The sequence below is a fragment of the Hyperolius riggenbachi genome, chromosome 11 (genome assembly GCF_040937935.1).
Source record: "Hyperolius riggenbachi isolate aHypRig1 chromosome 11, aHypRig1.pri, whole genome shotgun sequence".
In the NCBI taxonomy this organism is placed as follows: domain Eukaryota; kingdom Metazoa; phylum Chordata; class Amphibia; order Anura; family Hyperoliidae; genus Hyperolius; species Hyperolius riggenbachi.
The window spans coordinates 156,410,997-156,436,548 of record NC_090656.1 but is presented as its reverse complement, the minus strand read 5'-3'; the positions used below and the strand labels follow the sequence as shown (position 1 = coordinate 156,436,548).

At 44.9% G+C, this 25,552-nt stretch overlaps 1 protein-coding gene across 3 annotated transcripts in view; it reads right to left on the bottom strand.

Annotated features, from left to right (window-relative positions):
• Positions 1–25,552, bottom strand: part of PRDX5 (peroxiredoxin 5) — a 260,461-nt gene that overhangs the window by 18,961 nt on the left and 215,948 nt on the right. For all 3 annotated transcript variants that reach the window (XM_068260364.1, XM_068260365.1, XM_068260363.1), the window contains one exon: positions 8,184–8,248. In XM_068260364.1, coding sequence (XP_068116465.1) covers positions 8,184–8,248 — 65 coding nt within the window. The remainder of the gene's footprint in view (positions 1–8,183; positions 8,249–25,552) is intronic.

Here is a 25,552-nt window from a genome sequence, read left to right as displayed (position 1 = left end):
CTGGGGAGAGGGAAATGCCAAAATGCCTGAAGTCCAGTGTCAAGTACCCACAAGTACCCACAGTCAGTGATGGTCTGGGGTGCCATGTCACCTGCTGGTGTTGGTCCACTGTGTTTTATCAAGGGCAGGGTCAATGCAGCTAGCTATCAGGAGATTTTGGAGCACTTCATGCTTCCATCTGCTGAAAAGCTTTATGGAGATGAAGATTTCATTTTTCAGCACGACCTGGCACCTGCTCACAGTGCCAAAACCACTGGTAAATGGTTTACTGACCATGGTATTACTGTGCTCAATTGGCCTGTCAACTCTCCTGACCTGAACCCCATAGAGAATCTGTGGGATATTGTGAAGAGAAAGTTGAGAGACGCAAGACCCAACACTCTGGATGAGCTTAAGGCCACTATCGAAGCATCCTGGGCCTCCATAACACCTGAGCAGTGCCACAGGCTGATTGCCTCCATGCCACGCCGCATTGAAGCAGTCATTTCTGCAAAAGGATTCCCGACCAAGTATTGAGTGCATAACTGAACATAATTATTTGAAGATTGATTTTTTTTTTTGTTTTAAAAACACTTTTCTTTTATTGGTCGGATGAAATATGCTAATTTTTTGAGATAGGAATTTGGGGTTTTCATGAGCTGTATGCCAAAATCATCAATATTAAAACAATAAAAGGCTTGAACTACTTCAGTTGTGTGTATTTGAATCTAAAATATATGAAAGTCTAATGTTTATCAGTACATTACAGAAAATAATCAACTTTATCACAATATGCTAATTCTTTGAGAAGATCCTGTATATCTTTGTTCAAGTGTGGTGCTGCCTCTTTAGGGTACTTTTCCTTGTTTTATATGTTGATTGCTTAGATTATCCTTAGCACACCCTAAACCTTTACATTATGGCTTAATTATTATTATTTTTGACATGGTGCTTGTCCAATCTCTGGCTGTTCTTGGCTTGGATTTAAACCGGGAACTCAGTGTTGCAAGGCAAGAGTGCTAAAGACTAAGTCACCCATTTTTGAATACTTCTGTAATTTTAGCTAGAAGTGGGACTAGAAGGGTGGTTCTATATATTTTTTCAGGTTAGTAATCTGATGCTGATGCTAACAAGAACAGCCAGTTGAAGCAGTCTAATGCGAACAAGAACAGCCAGTGGAAGCAGACTGGTGCTAACAGGAACAGTCATCTGGTGATAACATTCACTCAGTTTTAAACCTCCATATGGCTGGCGACAACAAGCATTTTTCACACAGCACACCTCCAAAGCAAAGGCAGCCACTGAAGCATCTTTCTGAGTGTGTCACTCCATTATTAAGCACAAAAAAATCCTTGGAGAGATGATAAAAGAGGCATTTGTTGAAGCTGCTGATTCCTTGTCTAAGGATTAAAAAACAAACCTGAAATATTATAAATGATCAGCGCAGAGTCCAAAAACAGAAGACGAGTCTTCAACAAAGAATAAGAGCAGGCAAATCTCCACCACAACAGTGTGTCTAGGATCCACCAATTCAGCAATTATTAATTTCACGAATAGATACCAGTAGTAAACAAACAAAATAGCATAAAAACAAAACTTACATACGGGGCCCATGCAATGGGAACCCCAAGAAAGTTGCACGCGTGTATGGGTCCTTCAGGAAGGAGACAATCGGCACCTTTATATTGCCCTTTACTGCTGACCCATACACGCGTTGCACTTTCTCGGGGTTCCCATTGCATGGGCCCCCGTATGTAAGTTTTGTTTTTATGCTATTTTTTATGCTGTTTTTACTATGAAAACTCAATATTAAACGGTTTACACTTAGAGTTGCCGTTTGTTTGCTTTTTATGATGTTTACTACTGATATCCATTCGTGAGACGAATCAATGCTGAATTGGTGGATCCTGGACAGACTGTTGCTTCCTGATGTCCTACCAAATCGTTGATACACCCTTATAATGTGGGTTGTCACCAGCTGGTAAGCCTCTTTCCTTTTTCTGGGCATCCATGAATGCAGAGCTGTGCCATGACCCCAATATTTATTGTGGTGGAGATTTGCCTGCTCTTATTGTTTGTTGAAGACTCGTCTTCTGTTTTTGGACTCTGCACTAATCATTTAAAATGTACCTGTTTGTGAACTCTGGACATTGTTCTTCTCTCAGCAGCGGCCACTTTGTTTCCTTGGCGCTGATACACATATGCAAACCTGAAATATTAACTGCAATCAAAGCTGTCCAGCTATCAAGAAGTACAGTTACACGCAACTGTGAAGTCATGGCTGAAGATCTGACAAAGCAGCTTTGGAAGGAAATCGAGAAGTGATTGTTTTTTATTGCAATTGGATGAGTCGACAGACATAACTGATACAGCCCAGTTGTGCACTTTTATGCAGCTGGTGTTTACAGAGATGAATGCAAAAAAGGAGCTGTTGACAATACTACCTATGAAAGAACATACACATGGAGAGGGCATTTTTCAGTCATTTAAGCACTTTATTGAGAAAATTCGACTCCCAGTGTGTAAATTAAGGAAGTTAGGAAAAAGCGCTCAGCTGTCCAGTCCCATATCTCAATATCTCAGTAATCTTCAATGTATGTCATACAGTTCATATAAAAGGAAGTGGCACCCCAGTACCACCCCCCCCCCCCTCCCAATGTAGAATGACTCACCAGATAGGATGGCCTAGTTGGGCCCGTCTGCGCTTTAGGGGTATTGGCAACCCCTCAGCCTCTCCAGCAAATCTCCTCCAATGGGTACTTCCGGGTCAGTTGAATCTAAATTGCCTGTACCAGATCACAAGCCAAGCCATGCCAAGGACCAAGAAGCAGATCCCGGCTCCAACCCCTACAGTCACACCTGCTGTAATATGGTGACTCTTCTCCGGGACCGGGACCTGGGGAATACCACTGACTCACCAGCAGTAGGACACGCTGCCGCTCAGCCGCAGACACGAGGATTGGTTTCAATTACCACAGATGATGCATGATGCACCCGCAATGATTGGCCGTGTACATGGACTTATTGCCAAGTGCAGGGAAGATAATGCTTTTCTCTAACTTTCTGAATTACCACTGCATAATACACCAACAAGCATTATGTGCAAAAATGTTAAACATGAAAGAGATAATGGATGTGGCCAGGGCCAGATTTACCATAAGGCACTGTAGGCACATGCCTCAAGGTGCCCGATGATGGAAAGGCGGCCCACTCCCCTCCCCGAGTGGCCTCCCTCCCTCCTTCCCTATGCAGAGTCCTGATGAGATAGTAAATAAGAGATTACTCAACCTGCTCTTGGCATTCAACTGACAAGATCTCCCTTCAGTCAGGGGCACCTCTAGCTACCTAATGCTTGGGGACACAGCTAGATACTTAATATTGAGGTTCCTTTAGCTACTTAATAGTTGGCGGCAACTATAGCTACTTAATGTTGAGGGTACGTCTGGCTACCTAATTTTAAGGGGCACCTGTAGCTACCTATAATGGGCAAGGGAAGTAAGGGAGAAGTGACAGCTGAAGCAGCCAGCACACTTGCGGTGTGGTTTAGTGGGGGACTGTAGATTCCAAGAGGGCAAAGTCTAACGTGCCAGGACATCTGTGCCTACTGATAAATCGGGGCCTGGATGTGGCAATGAAGCCTGTTTTATTCGAACTAGATCTCTTCAAAGACCGCAGTTTTGTGCATATCTGGAGAATGCTGACTGCGACCACTCAGGGTTGTTGCTACACACTGATGTGAGATAGCTTAGTAGGTGGAAATTCCTGCAAAGATTCTGAGAGCTCTGTCCATAGATAAAGGAGTGTCTTCTTCTCAATAAATATCCAGAATACAAACAGTTAAGTGACAATCAGTGGCTACTAGACTTAGCATTTTAACAGATCTGACCAACATGCTGAATGATCTTAATTGAGCTGCAAGGAAAAGACAAAACTGATCAATATGATCAGCTCAGTGAATGCGTTCAAACAAAAATGCAACATTTATCCTCAAAGCTACAGCTCCATGAGTTGAACAGCTTCAAAAACCCCAACTCTGAGCTGGAGACACAGCAGCAGGCATGAGCACAACTTGACATTGCACATTACACAGATCAGATTTCCAACTGTCTCTCAGAATTTGACAGACTCTTTCTGGACTTAGCTGTGATAGAGCCAGCTGCTACACATTTATGTGCTATCCATTTCGCAATGAAGCCAATGTTGATTCACTTGCATCAAAAATGTCAGCACGGTTTCATCTGAACCCATCTAAAGTGGAGGATGAGATGTTGACCCTGCAAGCTGACATTGAACTAAAGTCTAGAGCTCTTGGAAAGTTCTGGAACTTACTAACAAAGGAAACGGATAACATTGGAAACAGAAAACAGAGGAAAACTTAATGGTAGTGTGAAGAAAATGGAGGCTGCTGCATTTATTTCTTTTTAAACATTACCAATTGCCTGGTAGTCCTGCTGATCTATTTGGCTGCAGTAGTGTCTGAACAACACCAGAAACATGCAGCTAATCTTGTAAGATCTGACAATAATGTCAGAAACACATGATTTGCTGCATGCTTGTTCAGAGTCTATGGCTAAAAGTATTAGAGGCAAATGATCAGCAGGATAGCCAGGCAACTAGTATTGTTTAAACAGGAAATAAATATGGCAGCCTCCATAGTCCTCATTTTAGCTACATAGTTAATTTGGCTGAAAAAAGACATCCGTCCATGAAGTCCAACCAGAAATAAACAAAAATAATAATAAATAAAAAAAAACACCAACCTGAACCTGCACATATCCCAGTTGATCAAGGGGAAGGTGAAAAACCTTACAAGGCCAGGGCCAGTTAGCCTTAAGCCCCATCTACACGATAAGATTCTTTGTGCGATTTGATTACGATTCTATTTACGATCCTATTAAATCTGACATATCCGATGGGGATTCGATTCAATTCGGTTTGCCATTGCAATATGTCGGATTTAATCAGATCGTAAATAGAATCGTAATCGAATCGCACAAAGAATCGTATCGTGTAGATTGGGCTTTAAAAGGGAAACATACCTTCCTGCCTACAGATGGCAGTCAAATAAATCCCTGCAACAACTCTTCCGGCACTTACCTAATAATTATAGCCACAGATGCCCCTTAATGCACGGAAAGCATCCAAGCCCTCTTTAAATACAGATATAGAGTTTGCCATAACTACTTCCTGAGGTAAGATGTTCCAGATTTTAACCACTCTCTGTGAAGAACCCCTTTCTAAATAGATGTCCTTTAACCTCCTGAGCGGTGTGGACGAGCTCAGCTCGTCCATCACCGCCGGAGGCTGCCGCTCAGGCCCTGCTGGGCCGATTTGCTTCAAATAAAAAGCAGCACACGCAGCCGGCACTTTGCCAGCCGCGTGTGCTGCCTGATCGCCGCCGCTCTGCGGCGATCTGCCGCGAGCAGCGGCGAAAGAGGGTCCCCCCAGCCGCCCGAGCCCTGCGCAGCCGGACCAATCAGTTCCGGCCAGCGCTAAGGGCTGGATCGGAGGCGGCTGACGTCAGGACGTCGGCTGACGTACATGACGTCACTCCGCTCGTCGCCATGGCGACGAGGAAAGCCAAACAAGGAAGGCTGCTCATTGCGGCCTTCCTTGTTTGTTCTGGGCGCCGGAGGCGATCGGAAGAACGCCTCCGGAGCGCCCTCTAGTGGGCTTTCATGCAGCCAACTTTCAGTTGGCTGCATGAAATAGTTTTTTTTTAATTGAAAAAAAACCCTCCCGCAGCCTCCCTGGCGATCTCAATAGAACGCCGGGGAGGTTAAGAAAATGTGCTACCTCCTTGACTGGATCCACTTATTTATGTGAGTCACATGCAATACTCAGCTTAAAAAGCTTGTTGCTGCGCACTCCTCAGTTTTGCAAATCTGTAAACAAATATATTTCACATAGCGTGATACTGTTTCAGTTCAATCACAATCAGCATTAGAAACGATCCTTCCCAGTGTGAATCCAGCACTCCGTGCAGTGAATAAGTGACCAATCTGTGCACACTAATCCCTGACACACTGAATATTGTAGAGGCTCACCAGATGCTGCCCACCATTAGTCACTGGTGGTATTAACACTTTTTCCCTCAACAAATGGCTCAGCAGCCTCACTTCCATAAAACAATCAGTTTAATATTCCAGCAATAGAAAACCTGATAGTGTAATATATCTGAAAATTTTAGCCAAAGCCTGCTGCCAACTGCACTTACAGACTGCTGTGCTTGTTACTAGTGTGTCTCAATATTTCCGTTGATGTCCACCTCCTCTGGCGAGTATCACGTGGTGTCCTGCTATACGCTCGTCCGTCGGCAAGGATTTTTCGATTCCTGCGCGCTGTGCCGGACGGGCTCCGTGGTGCGATGATGTCACACGTTCCACTGCTTGCTCCGCCCTATGCATTTCGTCCTTCTATCCGGACTCATCTGGGGCATGGAAGCGAGCAGTCAATGCGATCTTTAGTACTCATAGACCCTCCTCCTGGTTGCTTATGGTGGGGGTGGGAGGACATCATATACACTATTGTTCTCCGCTATGAAATGCAGATACCTGTACATCAGTACTTCAGTTGCTTTTACACCAATATTAAGATTCAAATCTATCATTCAATTAATGCTGCTTAAAAAAACATTTTCCTCATATATACCGTATTTTTCGGACTATAAGACGCACTTTTTCTCTCCCCAACTTGGGGGAAAAAGTGAGTGCGTCTTATAGACCGAATGCTACAAATTTGGCCTGTTCCACTGTCTCCGCGGCAACTTTACAGCCTGAGCATACAGGACACGGAGAGGCTGTGAGCTCCATCTGCGGGGAGAAGAATTTTAGCACGCGTTAATTGCCTGCCCGCTGCCTAGTATCAATCTGACATGTTGGGTGAAGGGAGAGAGAGCGCTGCCGCTCATGTTTTTAATATATCAGTGCGCATAGCAAAGAGGCCGAGAGGTCCGTCTTGCGGGGAGAAGACCCAGCTGCTTTAGTCTGCCCGTTGCCTAACATAAATCTGGCATGTCGGGTGAAGGGACATCGAGAGATAAGAGGCGAGTGAAGAAACGTGCGCGGCGAGTGAAAAAGCATGGGTTCATAGCAGAGAGGCTGTGCGAGCTAATAAGCAAGTAAAAGAACTAGCAGCTTTTCGTTCTCTGCCCGCTGCCTATCTAAAGCTGACATGCAGTGTGAGTGGACAGAGGAATCTGAACGGCGAGTGTAGCAGCAAGCAACAGTATGTTATGTTATGCACACACGCTGCTGCACTCGCCGTTCAGATCCCTCTGTCCACTCACGCTGCATGTCAGCTTTAGATAGGCAGCGGGCAGAGAACGAAAAGCTGCTAGTTCTTTGACTTGCTTATGAGCTTACACAGCCTCTCTGCTATGAACCCATGCTTTTTCACTCGCCGCGCACGTTTCTTCACTCGCCTCTTATCTCTCGATCTCCCTTCACCCGACATGCCAGATTTATGTTAGGCAACGGGCAGACTAAAACAGCTGGATCTTCTCCCCGCAAGACGAACCTCACAGCCTCTTTGCTATGCACGCTGCTATATCAGTGACAGCGCTCTCTCTCCCTTCACTTGACATGCCAGATTTATAGTAGGCAGACAATAAACTTGTGCTTAAAATCTTCTCCCTGCTGACAGAGCTCACAGTCTTCCTTGTGCACACGTGCTAGTAAGTTAACCCTCCAGCTCCCTCTCTCCCTTCAACTAGGATATCCGATTTACCTAGGCAGTCAATTAAAACATGTTAAAGATATTCTAGCTGAAGACAGATGTCACAGGAAAGACATATCAGTAAGTGGATGGCAGAGCTGCATGGCTAAGGGAATAGCATGTCTGCCTTGTGGCTGCTGCAAGTGGCATCCTCATGTGATGTGAGGAGCTTGCATTTGGTCCCATACCGCAGTTGCCTAATGGACCTTCCTTCTGCCCTAGTCCTCCTAGATAGCTTTGAACAGACCCCAGCTGGGGGCCCTCCTTTTAATAGCCCTGCCTGGTGGCTGAAAGGCATCAGGTGGCCAGGTGAAGACCTCACTGTACACATGCTAGATTTTTAGATGGCTTGAATAATCGCTTTGGCCAAAGGTTTTCCTAGCTCTTAAAACACAGCAAAACATGCAATTTAAAAAACTAAAATGTTCTAGAGAATGTCAATACTTTACACAAGCCAAGCAGCTAGTGGTATTCCAAGAAAGCCTCACCTCTTGCACCTTTGGTTTCCAAAGAGATCTTGTAGTTCTTCCTTCTGCAGAAGTAATCCAGTAGCCTAAAAATAAACAGCAAGAATTATGGTGCATGGTTGCTAAGAGTAATCTAAATACTGTCAGACTGTGGTTGGCGTGTGTGTGTGTATAATATCTATCTATCTATCTACAGGTATCTATCTATCTATCTATCTATCTATCTATCTATCTATCTATCTATCTATCCATCCATCCACAGTGGGATGCAAAAGTTTGGGCAACCTTGTTAATCCAACACGAAACAAACTTTCCCGGCAGAACTCGACCCTCCAAAATGCATAGTAATCGTTTTATTGCATATCAATGGCAGCAGTACACCAGCATGACAACAGCATGACGTTTCGGGCAAAGGCCCTTTCTCAAATACTGAAGTTCACATCCTTCTTTCAAACATATATAGACATTCTAATAACACACACCCTCGTTGGGGGCGGGCACAATCCTTAAAGTTACATACCCCTTACTAGGGAAAAGAGCAGCAGCAGAAGTAATGGACTAAGTTACAGAAAACATCTAAGGCTAAAATCCTCATTTAACCCTCCCGGCGACTGAGTCCCCAGCCTGTCCATCCAGCAAGTCTCCCGCCTTAAAAGGGTATTGCTCTGATCGCTCCCTTCTCAACACTGCACCACCTCCAACACCTTGCCATCTTATCTGTGTCACTCTATGGCGTAATTCAACGAAATGACGTGCAAGCGGGGAATCTTTTTTCGTTTGTGTGTCACCTTCTTTCACTTTGGAAGGATTCTGTATGGTACTTTTGTGCTCATTGAGCCTTGTTTTTAGATCTCGTGAGGTCTGGCCCACATAGGCCAGACCGCATGGACATTTAATGAGATAAACTACCCCTTTGGTATCGCATGTAGCATAATGTTTGAGTGGAATGGAGACACCTGAGCTGGGATGACGTACTTCGGGGCCTTTGATAATGCTATTGCAGTGTTGGCAATTAAGACAGGGGTATGTCCCTACTTTTCCTGGGCCTAAAAACCTCTGTGTTTTAACCCTTGTACGGCCAATATCTGCCCGCACTAAGTGGTCCCTCAAAGACTTACCCCGCCTGTACACAAATCTCGGTAGGCTCTTGCATATATGGACAAGCTGGGGATCACTCTCAATGACCGGCCAGAACTTAAGAACAGCATCGCGGAGTAATCTGGATTCGCTGCAAAAAGTAGTAATAAAATTTACATCCCTAGATTCAGTATCTGTGTCTGCGTTCTACTCCCTCAGTGCCTTCCTGTCCATTTCTAACACCTCTGCTGTAATTTCTTCACATCTCTTCTCACTATAGCCTCTCGTGACAAAATCCTGAGTGAGAAGCCGTGCCTGCTCAAGATATAATTCATCAGTGGAGGTAATCCTCCTTGCCCTGATAAATTGACTCTTAGGGAGACCGTGAATGAGAGGGCGAGGATGGCAACTCTCTGCCGACAGAAAAGAGTTCTTGTCGGTCTTCTTTCTATACAGATTCGTTACCACCTCACCCTCTCTCTTCACGATCTCCACGTCCAAAAAATGTAACCTATGGGCATCATATTCCATCTTAAATTTAAGCGTCACATGCCTCTGATTCAAATCTGCAAAGAACCGGCACAGCTCCTCCTCACTCCCACTCCAACAGAAAAACAGATAATCTATAAACCTGCAGTACCCCCGGATGTGCCCCGGAGCATCCTGCCCCAAAAAATGGGTATTCTCAAAATCGGACAAAACAACATTTGCCACCGAAGGGGCATATGGCGCCCCATGGGCACACCCAGGGTCTGCAGGTAATACAAGTCACCAAATCTAAAGTACGAATGAGTGAGGCAAAATTCGAAGAAGACCGACAAGAACTCTTTTCTGTCGGCAGAGAGTTGCCATCCTCGCCCTCTCATTCACGGTCTCCCTAAGAGTCAATTTATCAGGGCAAGGAGGATCACCTCCACTGATGAATTATATCTTGAGCAGGCACGGCTTCTCACTCAGGATTTTGTCACGAGAGGCTATAGTGAGAAGAGATGTGAAGAAATTACAGCAGAGGTGTTAGAAATGGACAGGAAGGCACTGAGGGAGTACAAAGCAGACACAGATACTGAGTCTAGGGATGTAAATTTTATTACTACTTTTTGCAGTGAATCCAGATTACTCCGCGATGCTGTTCTTAAGTTCTGGCCGGTCATTGAGAGTGATCCCCAGCTTGTCCATATATGCAAGAGCCCACCGAGATTTGTGTACAGGCGGGGTAAGTCTTTGAGGGACCACTTAGTGCGGGCAGATATTGGCCGTACAAGGGTTAAAACATAGAGGTTTTTAGGCCCAGGAAAAGTAGGGACATACCCCTGTCTTAATTGCCAACACTGCAATAGCATTATCAAAGGCCCCGAAGTACGTCATCCCAGCTCAGGTGTCTCCATTCCACTCAAACATTATGCTACATGCGATACCAAAGGGGTAGTTTATCTCATTAAATGTCCATGCGGTCTGGCCTATGTGGGCCAGACCTCACGAGATCTAAAAACAAGGCTCAATGAGCACAAAAGTACCATACAGAATCCTCCCAAAGTGAAAGAAGGTGACACACAAACGAAAAAAGATTCCCCGCTTGCACGTCATTTCGTTGAATTACGCCATAGAGTGACACAGATAAGATGGCAGGTGTTGGAGGTGGTGCAGTGTCGAGAAGGGAGCGATCAGAGGAATACCCTTTTAAGGCGGGAGGCTTGCTGGATGGACAGGCTGGGGACTAGAATGTCTATATATGTTTGAAAGAAGGATGTGAACTTCAGTATTTGAGAAAGGGCCTTTGCCCGAAACGTCATGCTGTTGTCATGCTGGTGTACTGCTGCCATTGATATGCAATAAAAAGATTACTATGCACTTTGGAGGGTCGAGTTCTGCCGGGAAAGTTTGTTTCGTGTTGGATTTATGCTGAGGAGTGATGGACCTCTAACCCGGACAGGACTCCCCGATATATATACCTTTCATCCCAGAGGCGGGCAGATACAATACAGATTGCAACCTTGTTAATCATCATGATTTTCCTGTATAAATTGTTGGTTGTTACGATAAAAAAATGTCAGTTAAATATATCATATAGGAGAAATGCACAGTGATATTTGAGAAGAGAAATTAAGTTAATTGGATTTACAGAAAGTGCGCAATAATGGTTTAAATAAAATTAGGCAGGTGCATAAGTTTGGCCACGGTTATTTTATTGATTCCAAAACCTTTTGAACTTATTATTGGAACTCAAATTGGCTTGGTAAGCTCAGTGACCCCTCACCTTATGAGAAAGAGTATTTAAGGAAGTCAACTGTAAGTTTCACTCTTAATTTTCTCCGAAGAGTAGCAACATGAGGGTCTCAAAACAACTCTCAAATGACCTGAAGACAAAGATTTGTTCACCATCATGGTTTAGGGCAAGGATACAGAAAGCTGTCTCAGATATTTCACCTGCCTGTTTCCACAGTTAGGAACACATTGAGGAAATGGAAGACCACAGGCTCAGTTCAAGTTAAGGCTCGAAGTGGCAGACCAAGAAAAATCTCGGATAGACAGAGGCAACGAATGGTGAGAACAGTCAGAGTCAACCCACAGACCAGCACCAAAGACCTACAAACATCATCTTGCTGCAGATGGAGTAACTGTGCATCGAGATGCTGTATGCGAGAGGAAGCCTTTTCTCTGCCAACAGCACAAACAGAGCCGCTCAAGGAATGCTAAAGCACATTTGGAAAAGCCAGCTTCATTTTGGAATAAGGTGCTGTGGACTGATGAAACTAAAATTGAGTTATTTTGCATAACAAGTAACAAGGGGCATTATGTATGGAGGAAAAAGAACACTGCATTCCAAGAAAAATACCGGCTACCTACAGTAAAATATGGTGGTGGTTCCATCATGCTGTGGGGCTGTGTGGCCAGCGCAGGGACTGGGAATCTTGTCAAAGTTGAGGGACGCATGGACTCCACTCAGTATCAGCAGATTCTGGAGACCAATATCCAGGAATCAGTGACAAACCTGAAGCTGCACCGGGATTGGATCTTTCAACAAGACAACGACCCTAAACACTGCTCAAAATCCACGAACGCATTCATGCAGAGGCACAAGTACAATGTTCTGGAATGCCCATCTCAGTCCCCAGACCAGAATATAATTGAAAATCTGTGGTTTGAGTTAAAGAGGGCTGTCCATGCTCAGAAGCCATCAAACCTAAATGAACTAGAGATGTTTTGTAAAGAGGAATGGTCCAAAATACCTTCAACCACAATCCAGACTCTCATTGGAACCTACAGGAAGGCTGTAATTTAGAGGCTGTAATTTCTGCTAAAGGAGGATCTACGAAATATTGATTTCATTTATTTTCTGTGGTGCCCAAAATGTATGCACCTGCCTTATTTTGTTTAAACAATTATTGCACACTTTCTGTAAATCCAATAGACTTAATTTCACTTTTCAAATATCACTGTGCGTGTCTCCTATATGATATATTTAACTGACATTTTTAATTGTAACAACCAACGATTTATACAGGAAAATCATGACGATTAACAAGGTTGCCCAAACTTTCGCATCCCACTCTATCCATCGTGCACACACACACACACACACACACACTATATACAAACCCATATAATAAGAGACAAGAAATAAAAACATATTCACAGAGCTCTAAAGAGGTATAAAACAAAATTGAGTTTTTGAGCTCCGCCCTACGCATTTTCGTCTTTATGCCAGACTCAACAGGAGCCCCTTAGGAGCTTAGCGTCTGACGTAATACGCGTACCAGGAAGCGAGAGGATCGGCCGGTCATCGTTACGAGCGCTGGCAGTATTTTGGAAACATCCGGTTGGAGGGAGAATCCGAGCGGGACGCCGCGGCAGTGCTAATCCCCACTATCCGACGGATGGGCATTGGAGAACAACCTTTTGTGACACGCTGAGATTTACCCTGGGCGTGTAAGTGCGATTCTATGTGCGCCCAGAGGCATTTTGAACTGTTTTACACTATGTGTGTCTCTTATGTTTTATCGAGAGTTTTATTGGAATAAAAGGACCTCAGGAGAGACCAAGTTGTTTCTGGATAAGAGTCAGAGGATTTGTTCGGAGGGCAGTATCAAGTGCATTTTCCACCTGCAAACCGAGGTGGGCTGTATCCGGTGAGCAGATTGCTGTGGAGGGAGTGAGATTATTCACATACACGGAATGAAATGCACAATCCGTTTTGCACAAAGGACTGTTATAGAGTGATGCAAAACTGTTTGAACAATATTACCCTATGTTGAGATATTCTTTTTTAGGATTAAAGTTATCTGGATGTGCATTTGAATAGTGTTCAAGACCCACCTGAGATCTGGGGTGGTTTAGTTCTGGTGAGCATATAAAGAGAGGGGGTGTGGCACTGTTTGGCACTAACCTCACAAATCACGGACGCACTGTGGTGGCGTGTTGCAGGAAATTGACAGTTTGAACATTATCACCCTATGTGGAGATTTGTGTATATCTTTCAGGAGGAGTTATTAGAGTGTTGTCACTCTGAATATTGCTGAATAGAGAATTATCTGTAGAGACTTCAATTGCGGATCAACTACTCCTAAGGAACTTTGAGGACTGTGTGTAAGCCGTGTGTAGTGTGATATAATCCGTTTTGTTATAATATCTATATAATAAGGTCTGGAGAGCACAGCAGTATTTATACAATTTCATTAACCTAACTGGACTTCCTGCAGCGATCCCAGTAACGAAAGTGTATTGGTTTACCTTGGGTCTTTTGGGACTGTGGCGCAGTGTTTGAATATTATATGTTTATCGCAATGAAACGAACTATATCTTGTTTTTTTTGCCACCAATTAGGCTTTCTTTAGGTGGGACATTATGCCAAGAATTATTTTATTCTAAATGTGTTTTAATGGGAAAACAGGAAAAAATGTGGGAAAAAAATTATTTTTCAGTTTTCGGCCATTATAGTTTTTAAAGGGATACTGTAGGGGGGTCAGGGGAAAATGAGTTGAACTTACCCGGGGCTTCTAACGGTCCCCCGTAGACATTCTGTGTTGGCGCAGCCACTCACCGATGCTCCGGTCCCGCCTCCGGTTCACTTCTGGAATTTCAGACTTTAAAGTCAGAAAACCACTGCGCCTGCGTTGCCGTGTCCTCGATCCCGCTGATGTCATCAAGAGCGCACAGTGCAGGCCCAGTATGGTCTGTGTCTGCGCCGTACACTCCTGGTGACATCAGCGGGAGCGAGGACACGGGCGTGCAGGCGCAGTGGTTTTCTGACTTTAAAGTCAGAAATTCCAGAAGTGAACTGGAAGCGGGGCCGGAGCATCGGTGAGTAGCTGCGCCAACACAGGATGTCTGCGGGGGACCATTAGAAGCCCCGGGTAAGTTCAGCTCATTTTCCTCCGACCCCCCTACAGTATCCCTTTAAATAATGCATGCTACTGTAATTAAAACCCATGAAATGTATTTGCCCATTTGTCCCGGTTATAAAACCGTTTAAATTATGTCCCTATCACAATGTTTGGCGCCAATATTTTATTTGGAAATAAAGGTGCATTTTTTTTCAGTTTTGCATCCATCCCTAATTACAAGCCCGTAGTTTATAAAGTAACAGTGTTATACCCTCTTGACATAAATATTTAAAAAGTTCAGTCCCTAAGGTAACTATTTATGTGTTTTTTTTTTATTGTATTTTTTTTTTTAATTACAAAAAAAAAAAAAAAAAAAAGGGTAGTGTGGGAGGTAATGAGTTAATTTATTGTATAAAACTAATGTGTTTGTATATGTAAAATTCTTTAGGGTGTAGTTTTACTATTTGGCTACAAGATGGCCACAGTGTGTTGGTTTACATGCGACCTGTAAGCGTCCGGAAGGATGCTTACAGGAAGCAGTACGAGGCTGGGAAGATCACAATGATCACGCTGTTTCTAATAGAAGCAGCGGATCATTGCGGGGGCTTAGATCAACGAACGGGAATGGATTTTTCCGTTGATTGATCTCTGGGCGAGCGGGCGGTGGCGTGCATGAGCGGCAGAAGCGCGCGCACAAGCGGCGGGAGCACAAACAGCGGCGGTAGCGCGGAAGGTACGGATTTCTCCGTCCCTGGTTTTTTAGGAGGGGAAAAAAGGGACAGAGAAATTCGTACCGCGGGGGGGGGGGGGGGGGGGGTTAAGTGGTTCAAATATGTGCAAACATAAACAAATAAGAAGTATGTTTTTTCCAGAGTAAAATGAGATATAAATTACTTTTTTCCTATGTTGCTGTCACTTACAGTAGGTAGTAGAAATCTGACAGAAGTGACAGGTTTTGGACTAGTCCATCTCTTCATAGGGGATTCTCAGCAAGGCTTCAATTCTTTATAAAGATATTCCCTAAAAAAGATTTAAACAATGATGCTGGCCAGCTTCCCTGCTCACTACACAGTTTTTTGACAGTTAAACAGAGCAACTGCCATTCACTAAGTGCTTTTAAAAATGAATAAATTCCTGAGAACCCCCTATGAAGAGATGAAGTAGTCCAAAACCTGTCACTTCTGTCAGATTTCTACTACCTACTGTAAGTGACAGCAACATAGGAGAAAAGTAATTTATGGCTGATTTTACTCTGGAAAAAATGCACTTTTTATTTGTATAGGTTTGCACATTTTACAATTTTTCGCCATAGTGTCCCTTTAACCTCTAGCCGACCGCGTCACGCCGATGGACGTGTTAGCAGCCCCAGGACCGCCTAACGCCGATCGGCGTAAAGTCCTGGGGCTCTGTTTTGCAGGAGATTGCGCGCAGGCTGCGCGTGCATCTCCTGTTTGGTGGGCGGAGCTCCGCCTTCAGTCTCCGAGTGGCGATTGCCGCCGTGTATTTACATGTACAGCACTGTGATCAGCAGCAGCGCTGTACTGGGGACAGCCGTGTCACACGGCTGTCCCCCTGAGGGACAGAGAGCGATCGGCTCTCATAGGCAGAAGCCTATGACAGCCGATCGCCAGGATTGGCCAGCTGGGGGGAGGGAGGGGTTTTCGAAAAAAAATGACAATGTTTATTATAAAAATAATAAAGTAAATATTTGTAAAAAAAACAAACACTGTGGGGGGGGAGCAGACCCCACCAACAGAAAGCTCTGTTGGTTGGGGGAAAGGGGGGGGGGAATCACTCATGTGCTGTGTTGTGCAGCCCTGAAGCTTTTCCTTAAAGCTGCAGTGGCCGACTAAGTAAAAAATAGCCTGGTCACTAGGGGGGTTTAACACCATGGTCCTCAAGAGGTTAAAGAAGAACTATCGCGAAATTCTTAACATTTAAAAACACATACAAATAAGACGTACATTTCTTCCAGAGTAAAATGTGCCATAAATGACTTTACTCCTATGTTGTTGTCACTTACAGTAAGTAGTAGAAATCTGACATTACCGACAGATTTTGGGCTAGTCCAGCTCTCCATAGGGGAATCTCAGCATGGCCTTTATTCTTTATAAAGACATTCCCTGAAAAATATTTATACAATGATGCTGCACAGCCTCCCTGCTCACCGTACACTTTTCTGGCAGTTGGACGGAGCAAATGCCATTCACTTAGTGCTTTTAAAAATAAAGGAAATCCTAAGAACCCCCTATGAGAAGATGGGCTAGTCCAAAATCTGTCAGTAATGTTAGATTTCTACTACTCGCTGTAAGTTACAGCAACGTAGGAGAAAAGTAATGTATGGCTCATTTAACTCTGAAAGAAATGTACTTCTTTTTTGTAAATGTTTACATGTATTTAAATTGTAATATTTTCACAACAGAGGTCCTTTAAAGATGTATGCCTGCATTCCATTTCTGCTGAATACCTGTATTAAATAAAAACAGAAGACAAGAGGGGGTCCCTCATAGCGAGTATCGCCTTACCACAACACCCTTGTGCTCAAAGGAAAGTTTGCTGAAGTGATTAGGCTATCACCAAGAGAAAAGGGAGAGGACACACTCCCACCCCCCCACCCCCCCTTGTTTTCACCTGCTCACCAGATATATATCTTGGCGTATAGCGTATCAAGTCCCATGAGACAGCTTCTAAAACGTACAGGGAATACAACTTCTCATAGTGTAAACCAATTTAATAGAGCGCCCACGGCCCCAGTTAAAATCCACGCTTTGGATCTGTGGACTCTGCTGGTGCTTCTATTGCAATTGGATTTACTTTGGGAACATATTCTCACTTACAGTGTGCTGCCTGGAGTGAGCAGTGGAGACAGGACATTGAGCGCAGTATCACCTGATAAGTATACCTGTATTGCCAAATAAATCTACTTAGATGATTTGAAGACGTCTGTGAGTGAGTTCCCTCCATTTCTGCTGCTGGGATGAATGTCAAGTTATCAAAGTTTCTGTGATATGGTGCCGAACGAAAGTGGTAATCGATAGCAACCACCAAATTACATTTTTACAGCTTGGACTCCGGTAGCATTCAGCACATGTGCAGTTGCAATTTTTTCAAACTACGAGGCCTGCATGCAGCTTTTGGAGGGGTTAGTGGCTAAAAGGAGAAGAGCAGAAGGGCAGCAAGGGACCAGGATGACTACAGGGGGCTGGAACAAGCCATAGGTATGTTAAAAATGGAGACCTTGATGTCACTTTTGGTTCCCTTTTACATAGTTAGGCCTGGTGCACACCAGAGGAGTTTTTCTGAGCGTTTTGAGTTTTTAAATCTGCTGCTAATGTTATCCTATGTGTCTGTGCACACTGGAGCAATGAGGTTTTGTAAAAAAAACCCATAGCATTACATTGGGAAGAGCTTTTAGAGGTTTCAAAATCTCTTCCCAATGTAATGCTATGGGGTTTTTTACAAAACCTCATTGCTCCAGTGTGCACAGACACATAGGATAACATTAGCAGCAGATTTAAAGAGACTACGTAACAAAAATTGCATCCTGTTTTTTATCATCCTACAAGTTCCAAAAGCTATTCTAATGTGTTCTGGCTTACTGCAGCACTTTCTGCTATCACAGTCTCTGTAATAAATCAATGTATCTTTCCCCTGTCAGACTTGTCGGCCTGTGTATGGAAGGCTGCCAAGTTCTTCAGTGTTGTGGTTCTGCTATGAACTCCCCTTTATGCACACTGCCTGTGTGTTATTTAGGATTAGAGCAGCTTCTCTCTTCTCTCTCTTATCTTTTACAAGCTGGATAAATCGTCCTCTGAGCTGGCTGGGATTTCACATACTGAGGAATTACAAACAAGGGCAAAGCTGTTTGCAGGAAGAAAAGAGCAGCCTGAAACTTCAGTGCATGGGGGAAAGAAACACACAAATGATCTCTTGAGATTCAAAAGGAAGGGTGTATACAGCCTGCTTGTGTATGGATGTATTTTCTATGTGTGGACATACTGTACATCAACCTACTTCCTGTTTTGGTGGCCATTTTGTTTGTTTACAAACAAACTTTTAAAAACTGTTTCTAACCACTTTTAATGCGGCGAGGAGCGGCGAAATTGTGACAGAGGGTAATAGGAGATGTCCCCTAAAGCACTGGTATGTTTACTTTTGAGCGATTTTAACAATACAGATTCTCTTTAAAAACTCAAAACGCTCAGAAAAACTCCTCTGGTGTGTTTCAGGCCTTACATAGTTATTTTGGTTGAAAAAAAGACATCTGTCCATCAAATCCAACCAGAAAATAAATACATTTAAAAAGACCAGAGGGCGGAGCTTGCCATGGCAGAGTAAGGATGCAGAAGGGAGGAGCTCCTCCGCTACCATAGTCCAAACACACAGAAATAGGCTGCTAATTACCTGAAAACTGACCAGGATAGTATGTCCAGGCGATCCAGAAAGGCAGCAGAACTCGGAACACCAAAAAAATCCACTCAGCATCCGTTCACTAAGTTTCTGAGGAGAAACGAGGCCACACAGACTCCTGCTAAGATGGCTGCCGCAGCATCTCCCTCTAAAAAGGCCGTGCTGGAGAGAGAAGGAACTGGCAGCCACGACTAGAGCACTGAAGGAGATTAAGGACTATCTCCATAGTCTCCCCACAAAGAATGACCTGTCAAACCTAGCGGACCGCATCACAGCGGCGACGAGAGCAGTGCTCCAAGGCCTGCAGGAGGAGGTGACAGTTCATTCATGGAGGCAGAATTGCAGCCCTGGAAGCTTCAGCGGCTGAGATGAAAGCACAGATAAGTAATCTCCAGACATAACAGATTGCCACTAATACGATGCTACGTACAGGCCTGGAAGACCTCCAAAACCGCAGTAGAAGATGTAACATTAGAATTAGAGGTCTGCCTGAAGAGATTACTCCACAACAACTCAGCACCACAGTCTCTGCCATCTTTAATGGAATACTACAACAGCCGGCAGATAAACCACTGAAGTTTGACCGTGTACACTGGGCATTACGACCAGAACCCGCTGCGGATGAGCCTCCGAGGGATGTCATTTGTCGATTGCATTATTTCACTACAAAGGATGCCATAATGCAAGCTGCAAGAAAAATGGAGAATATCGTCTATGAAGGACACCATCTGATGCTGTTCCAGGACCTGGCCCCCAGCACACTTGCTCAGCGCAGAGCTCTCCAACCACTCCTGAAAGCACTACAAGACAAAGGAGCCACCTATAAGTGGGGATTCCCTTTTCAGCTTCACATCACCAGAGATGGTAAGACTTAAGGTGGGTCTACACGCGGCAATGTGGCTTATCAATCGAGCCGCTGATGCGGCTCAATTGATAAGATCCGACAGGTCCGATCTCGCCGCCGCCGATTCCCTGCTCGTTCCCCACGAGCGGACAATGGCAGGGAATCGATCGGAAGATAAGCGGCGCCGGCGGGAACGAGGGGGGATCGAATCCGGCGCACGCGCGGGCGAGGACGCGGCGGGTATGCCCGGGGATCGCTCCGTGTAGATATAGCTTTATACCTTAAAGGACCCGGCAGGTTTGCCTGACCTTTTTAAAACTATAGAAATCCCAGTAGTTGAGCTACCGGAAGCACGAAAGCACGAGAGAGAGCACGAAAAGCAAAACTAGGGGAGAGGCAAAGGAGATAACTTTGTTTGTTATGCTGTCTTTCGTTTATGATGTCGCATGTTAATAGTGGTTGTTGTGCTAAGTTAAAACCGGACTACGGACACTTTATTCCCTTAACTGATTTCTCATGGACGCAGCTCCTGGTCTCCTACATTGGCCTGCTCGTGTCTCCTAATTGACTCGCGTCACCTGACAGGGCCCCTAAACTGCACTAGACTTTTCCTCGCCACCCTGATTGCTGGAATGTATGTTTTTGGAGGACTCTTAACAGCTTCCACCCCCTGGCCATGAGACGAGTCAGGGACGATATGAATACAGATACAGGACACAATACCCTGTTAAACAAACTTTCAGTTTAAACCTGAGAAAAGCCTCATGGCTGATGTCAGCTAATTAAAATGGTTGCTTCTACCGGCCCGCTCTTCTATATCACTTATGTTGGTTAGCCTTATATAGGACATACTGAAGTTTGATAAAGGATAAAGTATGGTATATGCAATTAAATTGTACTTGTTGTATAAGTTAAGCTGACTGTCTATGATATGTATAATGCTGATACTCTATAAAAGGTTAAAAATTGAGTCTGATTTCCCCGGTACTGCAAATCAGATTGCACTCTGACCTAAACCTCCCGGGGCTGTTTAACAGTCCCGAGGAGAGTATAGCTATTATGAGAAAGGTCCTGGTTCAGGGGGCAGGGGAACTTGGGACCTACTTGGGGAGAAGGGGGGGGGGGGGAAGAAGATACTAGCCATATAGGTGGAACGGAGATGGGAAAGTGGAAGAGGGGACCAGATGGGGTATGGCGCAGTAATGGTGGGAATTTTCCGACATATTACACGGGGTCCATCAATAGTCCCATACAGACACGAGATGCCTAATTCCATACGCTCACAATCATGGAGTACATGTCAGTAATGGCGGAAAGAAATCGAGAGGTCTCTATAATTTTATACATGCGGATGTGTACATATATACATGTGCATAAATGCTTATATTCGTGTGTGTGTGTGTGTGTGTGTGTGTGTGTGTGTGTGTGTGTGTGTGTGTGTGTGTGTGTGTGTTAGTGATGGGCCGAACCTCCGATTTAAGGTTCGCGAACCCTGTTCGCGAACTGCCGCAAAAGGTTCGGTTCGCAGGAACTTCCGCGAACCGCAATAGACTTCAATGGGGAGGCGAACTTTGAAAACTAGAAACATTTCTGCTGGCCAGAAAAGTGATGGAAAAGATGTTTCAAGGTGTCTAACACCTGAGATCTTTCAGTGACTACAAGAGGGGAATTTTTTTTCCAAAAATACCTTATAGTTTTTGAGAAAATCAATTTTAAAGTAACTCCTTCTGACTGTGGGAAAATTAAGCGCCCGCCGACTTTAGCAGTTAATAGCAAAGCCGCTTTAAAAGCTAGAAACACCAAACTTGCAGAAAATGTTAAGGAGAACAGTAGGAATAAGAGGATTTTTTTTTTTCCAAAAAGGGCTTATAGTTTTTGAGAAAATAAATTTTAAAGTTTCAATGTAAATTCTCCTTCTGACCGTGGGAAAATATACCCCCGCCGACTTTAATGGTTAATTGCAAAGCCCCTTTAAAAGCTAGCAACACCAAAATTACTGGTAATGTTAAGAAGAACAGTGGGAACAAGAGGGAACATTTTTTTTTTCAAAAAGACCTTATAGTTTTTGAGAAAATAGAGTTTAAATTTAAAAAAAAAGAGTCGATTCATAAAAAAAGAACCGATTCATTAAAAAGATCCGGCTCATTCATGAGCCGTTAGTATAGCAGAGAATGCGTCCTCAGAAGGACGTGAAGCTGCTGGCTCCCGCTGCTGGCTCTCCCCACCTGCCTGCACCTGTCAACCCCAACCTAGGCTGGCACCCAGCGCACCCATGGGTGCACTGGGTGCCAGCCTAGGTGGGAGTTGACAGGTGCAGGCAGGCAGGTGGGGAGAGACAGCGGGAGCTATCAGCTATGCATCCGAAAGGACGCATTCTCTGCTATGTGGGTGGGGGGCTTCGGAGATCTTCAATCAACTTAATAGAAGATCGCAACATAAGAGGATACAGTTCGTTGGATCATTTACCGAGGATATTGCCGTGGGAACATTTTTTTAAAGGTACAGGTAAGTATTTCTGGTTCATTAAGAAAATGAAAGGACTTTTTTCGTGGTTGTGTTTTTATTTCATTTAACCCTTTGTGGAAATGGGTAAGGGGTACTTTGTACCTCTATACTCATTTCTCCTGGGAGGGGGTGGGCATCTGGGGTCCCCTTCTTAAAGGGGACTCCCAGATGCCACCATGAACCCCCCCAGGGAGTCGTCGCCCCCACCTCCTCCTGGGGCACCGGAGGTGGGGAAGAGCCCCTTGTCCATGGATTGGACAAGGGCTCCAGGGGGAAGGCTTGGCTGCCCCTCCCCCCCCCCCCCGGAGCCCCCTATACCATGGACCATGCGGGCTGGTATAGCTCAGGGTGCGAAGCCCCAGCCTGCATGGGGGACAAGGGGTTACAGAGGCTCGGGAGGGGGGACCCCACGTCATTTTTTTTTCATTTATTTCCCACACTCAGCACATAAAAATAATATATATATATATATATATATATATATATATATAAATATAGATATATATATATATATATATAATTTTTTTTTTTTTTTTAAAGGACTTAACGAAAAAAGTTAAATACCATTTCATAATCCAGATCCATGGAGGACGCCATCTGCGCCCCCCCGTTAATTCCGCCATGGCACCCACAGTAATACCAGCCCTGGTCGGGTCCCGACCCCTCCAAACGGGTCGGGTTCTCATTCCCCCCTCAATATGGCCGCCACAGATTGCCGCGGCTGCGCAGTACGCATAGATGCGATTGCGGCTGCGCAGCTCTAGATCCTCCTCTCGATGCGTCCGATGTATGCACGCATATTGATGACGCAGCAGGAGGAGGCCCTAGAGCTGCGCAGGTGCAATCGCGTCTGTGCGGACTGCGCAGCCGCGGCAATCTGTGGCGGCCATATTGAGTGGGGAATAAGAACCCGACCTGTTCGGAGGGGTCGGGAGTCGGGACCCGACCGGGGCCGGTATTACTGCGGGAGCCATGGGGGAATGAACGGGAGGGCGCGGATGGCGTCCTCCATGGATCTGGATTATGAAAAGGTATTTAACTTTTTTCACATTTGTGGCCTCGGAAGTCCTTTAAATATTGTTTCCTGCTATCTTTTTAACATACCCTGCAAATTTGGTGTTGCTAGGATGTAAGGGGCCTTTGCTATTAACTGCTAAAGTCGGCGGGTGATGATAACCAACCAGAATTATAGGGGTGCAAAAGTGCTGAATTCTGCCATAGGCTTCCATTAGGCTCCCTATTTCACTTTCAAAAATCTCAAATCTTTTCAAAGGGCAATTGCTCAGCAGTGGCAAATTTTCTAGCATTGTAGGAACTGTTAGGGGGATCATAACTGGGGAGTTTCGGGCCCCTAGGCCGAAAAGATGTGAGATTTTGGAAAGTGAAATAGGGAGCCAATGAAAGCCTATGGGGGATTTTACTACTTTTGCACCCCTGTAACTCTGGTTTGCAGAGATGTAGGGACCCCATCTTTGGAATCCAAGTCTAACAATATGTCTTCTACCTGCATGAGACATTTCGTGAAATTCAGACGTTGCTAACGGCCATGGCTGCGATTTATGTACGGCAGAATCACTACCACCGAAATTGCCCAAATAAACAGGTTTTTGTGGCCCTAGGCTATGACCTCTTCGACCTAGGGGCCCAAAACTCACCAGTTATGATCCCCCTAACAGTTCCTACAATGCTAGAAAATTTGCCCCTGCTGAGCAATTGCCCTTTGAAACGGTGTGAGATTTTGGAAAGTGAAATAGGGAGCCAATGAAAGCCTATGGGGGATTTTATTACTTTTGCACCCCTGTAACTCTGGTTTGCAGAGATGTAGGGACCCCATCTTTGGAATCCAAGTCTAACAATATGTCTTCTACCTGCATGAGACATTTCGTGAAATTCAGACGTTGCTAACGGCCATGGCTGCGATTTATGTACGTCAGAATCACTACCATTGAATTTGCCCAAATAAACAGGTTTTTGTGACCCTAGGATATGACCTCTTCGGCCTAGGGGCCCGAAACTCCCCAGTTATGATCCCCCTAACAGTTCCTACAATGCTAGAAAATTTGCCCCTGCTGAGCAATTGCCCTTTGAAACGGTGTGAGATTTTGGAAAGTGAAATAGGGAGCCAATGAAAGCCTATGGGGGATTTTATTACTTTTGCACCCCTGTAACTCTGGTTTGCAGAGATGTAGGGACCCCATCTTTGGAATCCAAGTCTAACAATATGTCTTCTACCTGCATGAGACATTTCGTGAAATTCAGACGTTGCTAACGGCCATGGCTGCGATTTATGTACGTCAGAATCACTACCATTGAATTTGCCCAAATAAACAGGTTTTTGTGACCCTAGGATATGACCTCTTCGGCCTAGGGGCCCGAAACTCCTCAGTTATGATCCCCCTAACAGTTCCTACAATGCTAGAAAATGTGCTACTGCTGAGCAATTGCCCTTTGAAAAGATTTGAGATTTTTGAAAGTGAAATAGGGAGCCTAATGGAAGCCTATGGCAGAATTCAGCACTTTTGCACCCCTATAATTCTGGTTGGTTATCATCACCCGCCGACTTTAGCAGTTAATAGCAAAGGCCCCTTACATCCTAGCAACACCAAATTTGCGGGATATGTTAAAAAGATAGCAGGAAACAATATTTAAAGGACTTCCGAGGCCACAAATGTGAAAAAAGTTAAATACCTTTTCATAATCCATGGAGGACGCCATCCGCGCCCTCCCGTCCATTCCCCCATGGCTCCCGCAGCAATACCGGCCCCGGTCGGGTCCTGACTCCCGACCCCTCTGAACAGGTCGGGTTCTCATTCCCCACTCAATATGGCTGCCACAGATTGCCACGGCTGCGCAGTCCGCACAGACCCGATTGCACCTGTGCAGCTCTAGGGCCTCCTCCTGCCGCGTCATCAATATGCGTGCATACATCGGACGCATCGGGAGGAGGACCTAGAGCTGCGCAGCCGCAATCGCATCTATGCGGACTGCGCAGCCGCGGCGATCTGTGGCGACCATATTGAGGGGGGAATGAGAACCCGGCCCGGTTGGAGGGGTCGGGACCCGACCGGGGCTGGTATTACCGCGGGTGCCATGGCGGAATGAACGGAAGCGCAGATGGCGTCCTCCATGGATCTGGATTATGAAATGGTATTTAACTTTTTCATACTTGTGGCCTCGTAAGTCCTTTAAAATAAAAATATATATAGATGTGTATATATTTATATATATATATA